The sequence below is a fragment of the Halichoeres trimaculatus genome, unplaced genomic scaffold (assembly GCF_033239565.1).
Source record: "Halichoeres trimaculatus isolate MK-OKI-2021-1 unplaced genomic scaffold, fHalTri1.1 fHalTri1_scaffold_19, whole genome shotgun sequence".
In the NCBI taxonomy this organism is placed as follows: Eukaryota; Metazoa; Chordata; class Actinopteri; order Labriformes; family Labridae; genus Halichoeres; species Halichoeres trimaculatus.
In genome coordinates, this window is record NW_027437197.1 from 10,590,198 (window position 1) to 10,603,094 (window position 12,897).

The 12,897-nt window shown below is 40.1% G+C and overlaps 1 protein-coding gene across 1 annotated transcript in view; it reads right to left on the reverse strand.

Moving 5' to 3' along the window:
• Positions 1-635: 635 nt before the first annotated feature.
• Positions 636-12,897, reverse strand: part of LOC141808505 (tomoregulin-2-like) — a 122,558-nt gene continuing 110,296 nt past the window's right edge. Inside the window, exons 7-10 of the mRNA XM_074695140.1 lie at positions 10,310-10,360; positions 9,930-10,056; positions 3,362-3,520; positions 636-1,261 (exon numbers count right to left, since the gene is read on the reverse strand). Of these exons, the coding sequence (XP_074551241.1) occupies positions 1,165-1,261; positions 3,362-3,520; positions 9,930-10,056; positions 10,310-10,360 (434 nt within the window). The 3' untranslated portion in view covers positions 636-1,164. The remainder of the gene's footprint in view (positions 1,262-3,361; positions 3,521-9,929; positions 10,057-10,309; positions 10,361-12,897) is intronic.

The window sequence follows — 12,897 nt, forward strand, 5'->3', positions numbered from 1 at the left end:
TGATGCAGATGACTGACGGTTACTGATGCATTGCTACGCTCCTATTAAATTTCTATAAGGCAATATAAACTTTATATTCAGTGGGGTGCAAAAGGTCATCTGATCTTCACTGGTGGTCTCTGCTGAAGAGCAATGAATATGAGTTGATTACTCTTTCATTAAACAAAATGAACAGGCATACTCAGAAACTGTAGAGGCCAAGAACAAGAGGGGTACTGGTAAGAAGTCCCACTTCAATTGAACATCTTTAATTTTTTATTTTCCTTAAAAAAAAAAAATGAAATAAAATAAAAATAAAAATACTAAAAACCAAACAAGCAAAAAACAATCCCCTGTCAAAGTGAAAAAAAAAATCATTTATTTGAAAATTTTATTTAATTTTTAATGAGTATGCCTTCTCTTAAACAAAGTCGACACATCATATTATATTTCGTGATATAAATTATTTATTTACATTTACAGAAAAATGACCCCATCAAGACAATGTAGTAATAACTATTGGAAACAGAACCCAAGATACAGAAGCTGACGTTATCGTCACAACCAAACAGAGAGCGCTCTATAGTAACATTGTGCCCCTGTCAAAGGTCTCCTATAACACAAAGTGCAAGGCATCACGTGTAGCCCCAAACCCGCCCACCCCTCCCCTCCCAGACCCAACAACACAACACCTCAGTTTAAAGCCGTTACCCTGCTTTGCACTACCCCGATTTTTGCTTTAACCCCTTCATCTACAAACAGACACTGGCTAACCCGCCTCTACCAAAGCTCACACATCTAATACACACTCATACACATACACTCTCTCACACACTCACATTCTGTATCCTCAGTGTCCCCTAACACCTCATGGTTCAGTTTTTAAGGAAAATCCCTGGCAGAGGTGACAGGGTGCTCGAAGACATATCAGCAATCGGGGGTTTTGGCAGCGTGGGTGACTGATGACAACATTTCCCCCCACGTGTGAGTTCACTGCTGACGTGGTACGCCAGTTTTGTCTTTGCTGTGCCACCGTCCTCCCTGGGCATGTAGTTCATTTTGGGAGAGAGGGGGCAGAAGGTGAGGGGAAGCAGATCCTAAGTTTTCAGGGTTGGCCTACAGAGGGAAACATGTAACACCACAGCGCTCCTTCGCGTGGAGGAGAACTGTCCAGGTGTCTTGGGCTCAGATTAGTCGAGTTGAGGCGCGCATCGTGTTTTCTGAACTGAAGTGGACATTGTTCTGCTTTTGCCGGTTGATCCTGTTGGTCCGTGGGCACTTCCTGTAGGGAGGAGAGGGTAAGGAGAGGGGGGTGGAAGGAGCAGGATGTACAAGTAAAATTATACAGGTTAGTTTGACTGCTGTAAGGATGTTTCAAAGAGCACATCAAGGCATCAGCTCACACACTATTGAATTTATCTCTAAATAAATAATGCACCATCAGCCTTTTACTGACTTACCTTACTTAAAGATGCTATGAGGAGGATCTGTTTTAGTTGCACTCCCTCGCCACCTTGTGGCCTGAAGTCTCCGCACAGCAAAGTAAATTACTCCTAGTGAGGCATGTATTTGTTTTGGAATCAAATGGAGATTGGATCAAACGATTTTTTTTTGTTCAAGACAAATTTTTCTGGATACAACACACCGAGGTAAGGTATCTATCAGTACAGTTACATAGTGCTACGGTTTGAAACGTGACATCAAGAAAATGTTGTAGCAGCTGGCTATAGTATGTCAGGGACATTTTCAGCCTGGTGCTTCGACATATCTGTTGGCTAACGTGACAAATAAACACTGTCAGTTTGTAAGTAGTTTAGTAACCGTTTATATTTAGTGCAGCTGATAGCCCAGTGCTCTAAGGCATGTCTGTAATGTGTAACCCTAGTAAATCCTGGTTAGCTATGTCCTGTCAGTCATCTACCAAGCAGAGCTAACGTAACCTCACTCTTAATTTATTGATAGACTCTCACATTTGAACAGACCACTGCAGAATAACTGCTGCATGTGGGTTGGAATAAACATTAGCACAAACAGCTTAGCCCCTGTGTAATAGAGTGATAAAGCCTGAGCTAAAGGGTAATTAGCCTTTAGCTCAGGCTGTATCACTTTCCTGTTTAGCTTTCTTCTGTTCTTCTGTCCTTTTTCTGTCTGACAGTTAGGTTCCTGTGTCCACCATCACTATATCATTAGTCATAGAAACTGTTTTTAGTGGAAAAAGCACAGATCTTTGTGTTTCATTTCTTCTCACTACCAAACTTCTTCCTGGTTGACCTGAACTGGAAGCTAAGAAGTGGCAATTTAAAACTAACTGTAACCAGCAATATTGGTGCTGATAATCTCATTTTAAAGTGTGGATTACTATCAGGTATATATCTAGAAGGGAGCCTTTTCAACATCAATTTCAAACTCCTCACAGCCCCTTTAATGTTCTATTTTTACTGATAGGCAGTGTTTGTTTTTTTTGGCTCTGAACTGTGACTGACTTTCACACAGCCTGAAAGGCAGAAAAACCCTCCATGGCCTTCTTGCAACACTGACCGCTTTAAAACTTTAAAAAGCCATTCATGTGTTTGTGCATTTGTTGGTTCCATATACAACCCCACAGTGGTAATTAGGAGGCATGTGATATACTGTGTTCTTCCTCGGTATCTTTATACGCTTTGCTTTACATAAATATCACTGATCAGCAGGAAACTTTAATACTCCTGTAGCTGTATTCACTGTTGTAATTCTCTCCTCCCTCCTTTATCTCCTCTTCTTACCCTCACGCCATGTCCCTTTACAGCTGCTCCTGCTCTCATTTTGTCCCTCCTCCTCCTCCTCTCCCTCCCCTCCTTTGCTCAGAGGAGCACTTTTGTCTCGACCCAAACTCTTTTAAAATCTTTTATTAAATGTCATAAATTGCTTAGGTCAGCCAGAGGCAGGAGAGCTGCAGGCTATGTGTGTGTGTGTGAGTGTGCGTGTGTGTGGGCTTCTACTGTGAATACAAAACGCCAGCTCAAAGACAAGCATGTATGATAACTCCGTCTATGCTTGGAGGCAAATGTTTTTAAGATGTGTGTGAGTGTGTGTGTAGGTGTGTGTGTATGTGTGTCTGTGTGTGTGTGTGTGTGTGTGTGTGTGTGTGTGTGTGTGTGTGTGTGTGTGTGTGTGTGTGTGTGTGTGTGTGTGCACGCATATGGACACTGACTTTTTCTCTAGTGCAAGCAAGGTGACCTTTCAGCACAGCCCCCCTGTGACTCCAAAACACACACAGACACACACCTCATGGAAAATTCTGCCCCAAGGCTCATTAGAAAAGCTGTGTTTGAGTTTGTGCCAATGTGTGTGTGTGTGTGTGTGTGTGACAGAGAAAGAGACAGGGAGAACAAGCATGACTCACCTGGTAATGCAGAGCACCACCACACAGATGATGACCACCTGGAGGGCTCCGATGATTGAGGCGATGAGGACGTAGTGCAGTTTGCCAGAGCCTGGCACCACATAGAGCACGTTGTACTCTTTGATGTCACACTGGGGGCCTCTGAATCCCGAGTGACAGCTGCGATCCCACACGCGCATACACACAGACGAGTGAGAAGAAAACAGGGACAGGAAAAGAGTCATTTATAAGACAGGTTAATTATTTTTCCATGTCCAATTGGGATATCAGCACCTGTTTTGTGAAGACATTGTGGTGTAACAAAGCACTGTGTGACAGCAGAGAGACTGTGCTTTTCTTTGTTGACTGCTCAGATGGACATGTCTGATAACGCTGCAACTGAAAGAGGGAGAAAGTGTGTTCACACTCTGTGGCTACATTTTCATCATTTTCTCTTTGTTTTGCTTCTGTCCACACTCAGGCTGGAATTACAGCGGAGTGTTGTTGTGTGCCTCCTCAGAAATGTAACACAGAGGGTGCAGAAGCTTCTGAGATACCACATGAAAATATGTTGTTTGTTGATTCCCTCTGCAAAAGATTTCAAAGCCTTTCCGAATTTTACATCATATTCTACAGGGCGGCATTATTTAACATTGCCTTTAAAAGTGCTCCGGAATAAGTATGTAAGATAAATCAACTCTTTGAAGATCTGATAACACTATGGTCAAAATTTGGTTAGGTACCAAAACAGCCTCTCTGGTACGAAACTGAAAGAGATGCAGGTTGATGCCCTTCTCATGTCCTGGATTGTTGACAACCTGAGAAACAGACCACACTTAAAACGCTTGCAGCACCCTCTCATTTCCTCTTCATTCTCCGCACCATGGATTTCAACTACAACACTAAGTCCACCCTCAGAAGTTTTTAACTAGCACCAGTACTGGCATGAGTTGGAGGATGTACAGGACTGTGTAACACAGGTCTTGAAATATGACAGCTGAACCATCTCCAGAACTTTGCAACCTCGAAAGCTGGCATCAGCTGATGCAGATTATCTTGAGGGCTTTTTTGACCAGAATTACCAGGAACTTTTAATTCCAGGAACTTCTCTTCAAGAAACAAACAAGTTCCTGTGGCTCACTTCTGTCTGTCAGTGACGTATGTGACATGATGAAACCTGACCACTAGCAGGCACTAAGAAAGACACAAAGTCCATACGACAAAGTTGATGCCACAGAGGGCAACAGACAGATAGACACTGACAAAACAGCTAACCCCTAAGCATGCAGGATGTTCAGCTTGGGCTGTTTTACATGCATTGGGAATGATTTTGTTAAATCAGTCTTTGAAAGAAAAAAAGTTATTTTGATAAAGTGGATTCAAATGCTTCAAAATGCTTGACTTAAAGTAAGAAGACGGATTTATAAGTCATGGAAGAGATAGACGCTGTTGTGGTTTAAAGAGTGATCCATTTCACTGGCAGCTTTCAGCGGGATGAAACCTCTCGAATGGCCTTAGACTATCACTTAAGACTGATATTTTGAGATATTTTGACACTGAAATAAAATACTAAACTAGGATGCATCCCAGAGGACTGCTCCTGTGGTTTAACAGTTGCAAACACAATATCATTAATACATTTAGCTAAAAAACACCAATGTACAGGTGATTACTTCATGAGCTGACAGAGATGCACTGTTAGACAAATGTTAAAGAGAATTAAATAATACATCCTACTGTTGAAAAGCACCTCAAAATACCTTCAATGTCCCACTGATCAGCTGACCAATTAGTCCGTCCATCTAAAACAGGTGTATATATTATATTGATTAGTTATCAATTATAAATTAATTATCATTATTATTTTCCCACTGCCAGCAGCCTGAATTTCTCATTCATTATTCATTGTTGCACTTCCTCTTCCTGACCACAGATTAACACTGTGATACATTAGTAACAGGGTGGCGCTAGTCCCATCAGCTCAAATCTGGAAGTCCATGACCATAGAATGAGATAATGCAGGTTCATGGCTGGGATGGTGCATATGAGGCAGTGGCACTCTGACAAGAGAAAGTTTAAAAATAGTTGTAAACAGTAGTCCTTTTTTAAAGATATTGATTCCAGATTAGTATGCCTAATTTGTAGGCAGAAAGTCACTATTTTAAAAGGGTATAATCTTTTTAAATCAATGTAAATACAGTAGTCATTTATAGGGAAAAAAATAAAGCAGGTGTCCAGTTATGTTCCTATTCCTTATTTTGAAAGGATGGAAAATGCACTGTTTTGGTTTCTAAGCAGCATGCTGTGTCCCATGTTGTTTAGGTTATATTGCACTAAATGTCTTTGAAGACATAGGCCTAGTATTTGGACCATATGGATGTTCAGGAACTTCATGCTGTGAAATACAGTCAAGAACAAGTATTTATTTGGCACAATTATGCTATAGGCGTATTTAATATCATGTAAAGCAACATGAATGTTAAGTTTTGGCCAGCAACCCTCCAACCTGATTCATTTTTGGCCCTTCACTTAAAAGACTGTGGGCACTTCTGATCTAGAATGTAGACAATAAGTAATCCTCAAACTAAAACCTCACCACACAGGGACAAAAAGAGAGATACTAATATCTGCACCATCCTGTTGTACTGGCCTCAGCCAAGTCACCCTTATAGAATCTGTCTGGCTCTACCTCTGCCATTTTCTCTTTCCCTCCTTACCGTGCCCCCCCCCTGTCTCTGGGGAGGTAGTTACCCGCCAGCACCTGTGTATCCTTGCTTGATTCTCTCTCTCTCTGTCTCTCTTTCCTCTCACACGCTCTCTCCCTCATGTTCCCTCTCCTTCGACCTAACAGTGTATAAAATGAACACTGCAACCTCGTTCTGTTTTAGTTTGATGCTCTGTTTCCACACACATGTACACATACACACACAGAAAACACACATACACACTTGTACCTCCCACTGAGACCACTGCTGTCCTTCACATTAATTGAGCTCTCTTTTATTTTAGCAATCACAAGGGGGCAGCAGAGATCTTTCACACTCTCCCTCTGCTCTGTATGCAAGGGGTTTGTGTGGTTGGGCGAGAGCTGGGATAAGCGAGGCTAGAGAGAAAGAAAAGCGATAGAGGGAGGGAGATAGCGAGACCCCCTGGCTGCTACACTATCAGGCTGTAAAAGATGGCAGACCTGAGCAGCACACATGTACATTCAGCGAGTGTGTGTGTGTGTTGTGTGTGTGGGCGGGTGGGTGGTGGGTTTTAATATCATTCGTCATTGTGCCTCTGGGTAAATGCAAGTCTCTGCTGCCTGTGTTTAAGTGGATTTTGTATGCTTACGTGAATGTCTCCATGCACTGTATGTGCACTGTAATATGCAGCCGTGTGGCTGCTCTTCTGCGGGTGAGTGTTTCTGGGTCTACTTTTGTTGAATTTTACATTCTGTTGTATTTCTTTTTTATTGGGCTCACTATTTAAGACCAAATCTTCTAAAGTTGGAACATTGCGCTTTTCCTGGTCCTTTTATGAGACATTTCCCCGTCATAGATAGTATGTTTATTCTTGTCTGGAGTTTTCACTGTTCCATTGTTTGTCTTGGTTTAATAAAAGTACTGAGGTCTTTCTTATGATCTGTGACTTACAAAATATGTTTGAAGGGACCAAGCTACCAAAAAAATCAGTGTTAACCTTGCTAAGAGGTTGAACTGTACCCAATCTCTTGCTATGAAAACATCTTAAGTCTTTAATCTCAGGGACTTTAGCATTATAGATTAATAACTTTTGAATCCTTCAATCAATTGAAATCAGAATTCATGCCTCTAGTTTGTATCTGGGTTGTTAGTGTAACAAACTACAATGAGAAAAAAGCTAGACCAGGATAGTATTTAGGATTATGTTTGGGATTAACCTAGCTAGGAGCTGAAGGAGCATTTCAACACTACAGTCACTCCACCCTTTTTGCACATCAAGTCCTAACTTTGAATCCATTTCAGGGTCCAAACTCTCCTTTCACTGGTGTCTAAAAAGCTTATTACAAATTTACATGTAGAATAGCAACATATCATCTGCACAGTCTGTGATCCTATACTGCTATCGCTGAAACTAGCAAAAGACTCTAGCAAGGCTAACTACATTTTAGGTTTAAACTGCTCATTCACAAAAGCGTTAAAACAAATCCACCTTTATTTAGTCCCTTCTACTTGTCCTTAAACTGAGAAAAAATTTGCAGCCCACTTGGACAAAGGAGCCCCACCCTCCTGCAGTAAATTGTCCAGCAGAAGGGGAAGAGACGGGCAAAGTGGTTCCGTGGCTATTTTTATTGCTATTGTTTTCACATATCCAGCTAAATAACGCTGCTTACACTGTTACCCATTACTCATATCAGTGTACCATGCATCACTGACTCGATATGTACACAAATTCATAAGCTTGATGCTAATGTCAGGGACCTTTCAGCTGTTTACAAATGCAACTTCAGCCATTTCCTTTGCTTATCTCACTGCATAGTTAAATGTATTTAGATTAGAAGTGGCCACTTTAAAAGATTATATCACATGTAGAGTTGACTGAACAAGTGTAAAGCTGATAAGTTAGCAACAGACAAGGCAACAAAAGCATTCTTTTTGAGGTAAATCCATTATTTCATCACATTTAAGTTCTGATTTGGTCACCACCACTGTTTTATGTGTTGTTTTTCAACCAGCAAGGGATCAACTCCGTGTGTCTTATGTTTGTGGTTCAGCAGTTACAAATAGGGAGGGTGGACAAGGGGGTGAATTGGACTCTGACGAAGAAGTGTCCATCAATAGCACAACTGACACATCTACCAAAAAATACAATTTTCCAACAACTAATACTCTCTTAATTTATCAAAGATAATGTAAAGGATCTGGCCCACAACAGGGGTTGGTACTAAATGCTAAATATTGTTTGCTGCAATGTTTTCAGTTGCGTGCCAATGTTACTGTTTCAAGTAATTTTTTTGCAGCTGTAACCAATACTAGAATATTTCATAACACGTGGGTGGATGACACATCTGAGGTGTCAGTCACTGATGACGGTGACAGCACGGTGATGTGTTTACAGCCCAGTATAATCATTGGCAGACAGATGATTGTGCAATAAAGTGTGGGCTTTCAACATCTCACATCACCACTGAATCAAAATTAGACTTGTTAAGCGAGATCATAATGCGTGGGAAAGGATACACCAACACCTTCATATAGCAGAGAGGAATCCAGCATGTGATTTTTCTGACTGGTCGACTGCTGATTCAAATCTCTAAGAATACTGACTTCTTTTCACACAGGGGGACAAGCCGGGTTATAAAACTCATCTGCCTATAACCACCTGAGATTCGACTCTTTCTTTCTGTGGCTTCAGATTAAGGAGTAAAATGACAGAATCCTCATATTCATGAAAAAAAGACAGAGCTGATCTAAAATATCTCATTGAGATTTATTTTTAGCAATACTTGAGAGAGTCACTATAAAAATACTGTGGTCAATAATAGTTTAGCTTAACTGCTCCATAAATATCAAAGCACTCTGGCTCAATTTTAGCGACTTCAAATCTAGCTTCATTGATTCCTTGCTATTAAACATTCATTCACATCATAATAAAAATATGATCAATGTTCCAATTTCATGAAATGATTGGGTACCTTTGTTGTGTGTAATATCCCTCAATCTTTGAGATATTCCTGCCGTTATTCCTTTTGTCTTATCTCCTATATAATTATGGATCTGCCACGATGCAAAAAACATGTTTTTCTTTGCTTCTGCGTATACATTTAAGTCCTCCTCCAGCCTAGCAACCTTTATAGCATGGAGGAGGAAAAAGCCTCTGTCTGTAGTGTTTCTGTAGACCACCTGCTGGGAAAAACATAGCTTCTACGGAACAAATTGAAGTTGCTCCTGCGAAAACAGAACGCAAGATGACTTGCGTGGGCATACATGCAAAACCACTCCCACAACCGACTACCCATTTACTCCTTTGCAGTTGTAATTTTGCCTCAGTGTTACAGAGTCAAGATGCCAAAAGTTGAAGCCAGAGATGCCAGCTGCTCTGTTTTCTGTTACTTAAAACCAAAAACAAATGCCTGTTTTCTGTCTCAGCACTGAAGGAGCAAGGAAAACAAGCAGTAGCTTTTATTTTTAACATGCTGCTTTAGTAAAGGCCAATTTATTTCTTAACCTTGGAGTGCTTCAATATCAAACACGTTCAGGGTCAGACTCTGAAACATATATGAAGTTTAATGGCAGGTGCCATGACTGTTTTAGTGTTTTTCCACCTCTGCATCCATCTACACTGGTCAACATCCTCCCTCTGACAGCCAATCATTGCAGCCCATCAGTATTATAGCATCCCCGCACACTCATATGACTGAAATTGAGGGGCTGCAGATCACAGAGGCTATGTTTGAGATGTTTTTTGTGACTGCATTCAAAAACTTCCTAATAAGACAACTATGAGATGATGACACACTTATAATAACAAAAGCTCTTTGAAAATGATATGATTGCACAATTTTTAACCTCATACATTATTTTGTGCCCCAACAAGTATGTATGTTTTGTGTGAGTGTTTTTACCTGCAGGAGGGCTGGGCCTGGATGCTGGGGAACTGACAGTCTCCATGGACACAGTAGTTCTTATAATGATCTGGACAGGGGATGTACAGACCTCTGGCCTGACCATTCGTCGGATCCCCTTTTTCCTCTGACACAAACACAAATGCAAAATCTATAAATGCTAAAAACACGTTTGTTCAAATTGCTCCAAATGTAAACATAATGTACTCTATTACACAGATGGAATTGCAATAAAATGTGGCCATAGATAGTACGAGGATAAAAAAGGAACAGAAATTGATTAAATGAAAGCATAGAAAGCTGAAAAAAAAACAACTTCAGAGAATGCTGTCAGAGATGAGTGGTAGCACAAGCTATTGGGAACCTACACATGCACTTACCACTGATGTCAGTCCGTGCAAAGTGTCCATCTTCGCCTTTGTTCCCTGCTCCTGGAAAGGCCAAATAACACATTAAACTCTATCTCAGGTCCACCCTGCCTCCAACATCCTCTATTACTGGCAACACGTTCAAACAGATGGTTTTGCAAGTGGAGTGAGTTAAATGAGAATTATAACCTCTACAAAGAGTTCATTTGATTTGTGCACCTTTTCGGCTAATGCGAATAAAAGTGGGCCATTCTCCTCAAAAGTATGAAGCCATCTTCTCTAATACATTCCACTGAAGAATAGGTATTATTGGTTGAAAAATCAGAGGGAATAATGCATTTTTGCTCACCTTATTGAATCCATTGAGTTCTTCTTATTTTTTTTACAGTAGCATATTTTTTCTTCCTACCAATCATTATCCTTTTATTACGTTTGATTTCTTTGTTCCCCATGGACGATGAAACGATTTTCTCAAACTGAGAATGGGAAAGTATTTTTCAGGTTTATGACGCAAAAAATAGTGCGAGGAAATTGTTCTGGGACTTCTTGTTTCAGATTTTTTTTTCATTTACTGCTCACCACATGGGAGAAAGAACCAAGAAAAGGGAAAAGGAGCATTTTGGTAAGAGCAGAAGATTACAACAGCTGTCATTCAAACAAGAAAAATATGAGACTGACTGACTTTTACAAACTGCTCAATAGAGTTGTCTCGATGCCTAAAACCATATTGGAAATCCCTCTGATACTGCCCATGTGTATCAGTCAATGGACTTGTTTGTCACCATATAATTTAAAGTTACAAAGATTCAAATAACTTGAATATGGCAGCTAGAAGAGACATACTTTATGTTTCAGAGCAGGGAAGAAGATCCTATAGGAGATAAGCTATAATGCACTGAAAGCAGACAACAGCTATAGTATTTTAAGTGCCCCTGGAGATCAAGTGTGGTAACAGTTTTGTAATGCTAGAAAAAAATAGACTGAAAGTGAAATGCCATTAATATTTTTCTTTTAAGTATGTACAAGAAATGACCATATGTACTTGGTTTGGTCTCTTTTTTCCATGTCATAAATTAATTCATCAAGTTTTTATGGCAAAGTAATTTTTGTTGTGATGGCATTATTCAACTGCGAGTGAGGAGGGAACACAGTGGATTTAAGACCCTGCTGTACATTGAGATACAGCACAGAGGATACAGGGTGTCTGTGTTCTAAATGTCACAGGCCAGCTGTTTATGTTCCATTGCAATGACTTGTCTGTCCTAATCCTTATGCATCAATACGTCTCATTTATTAGCATAAACACTAAATGCACTGTAAAAATCATTGAGTACATGGGCCCATGCCCTGTGGAGCACAGATAGCCGATCCATGCTGTGTGGAGCACAGACAGCTTGTCCATGCTGATGAGCACAGATGGTCCCCCACAGTGTAAGATATCACTCTATAGCAGGGTCTTATATCCACTATGTTTCCTCCTCACTCATGGCTACAAAATGCCATCACAACAAAATTTCTGTGATGTCATGCAACAGTTAAGTACCGACAGCAGGTTTTCTAGTATTTTACTGTTAATTTTACAGCGCAATTTTTTCCCAACCCTGTACTTAAATATAGCAGAAGTATGATGATATATGCGTGTTTTATGCCCAACCCCCACCCAAATACCTTTAATTTAACATGCATTTCTGATATATGTGAATGTAGATTTCTAAGTCATAGATTTTTATGTCAGCTACTTTGTAGTTGAGATGATGCTGATTTATAATTGTGTTATCACAACAACTCTGTCATACTGACCTAAAATAATCAAGTTCAAATGAAAAATGTGCAAAATCACTTTTTACAGTGCAGCTGCTCTGATAATTATGTGTTTTTGTTTGTATAACTCATAATAGGGGTTATTCTGTATCAGAACCAGTAATCTTGAGTCTCTAAATAGAGACTACATTTGTAAAATAGTTTCAAAAACCACCTGCTTTGCTTTCTTCCTTCTTCAAAATCTATATACAAAGCACAGTGAAACAATAGAGATGTCAATGATGTAACCCTGACTTTTTATAAAAATTAGGTGACACAGATCTTAAGAAAAACACCTACATTTCACAGAACAACTGTTTCCATGATAACAAGATGTGGAAAACATTTTCCCAATAACATAATGATTAAAAATGGGAGAATATTACCTAGCAGCATCAAATGTCAAGGTGTCACTTTGACTCCAGGCTAATATGGGGCTAAGTTATTTCATAGGTTTGAAATTTTCATGACATTTGCTTCCTTCTCTTCCTTCCCTGACTGAACCACAATGAGAGGAAACTAATTGATCAGGGCAGCCTAACCCAAAGGAATAACGTTGGGGATTACAGATCTCTGTTTGAGTTACACAGGCTGGTTAGCCTCGACTGCTTTACTTTCCATTACTTATCTGAGCCTCCATCTTGGCTCTCAACTATCCCATTGCTCCATTGCAAATGTAGAAGATCCAAATGTTAGCAAATGTAGAAGTAAATATCTAACATTTCAGAATTTTGTGACTGAACCACACATTTCTCCACCTGATAACAGAGTCACATCTTACGGTTGTGGTAAGAGAAGCA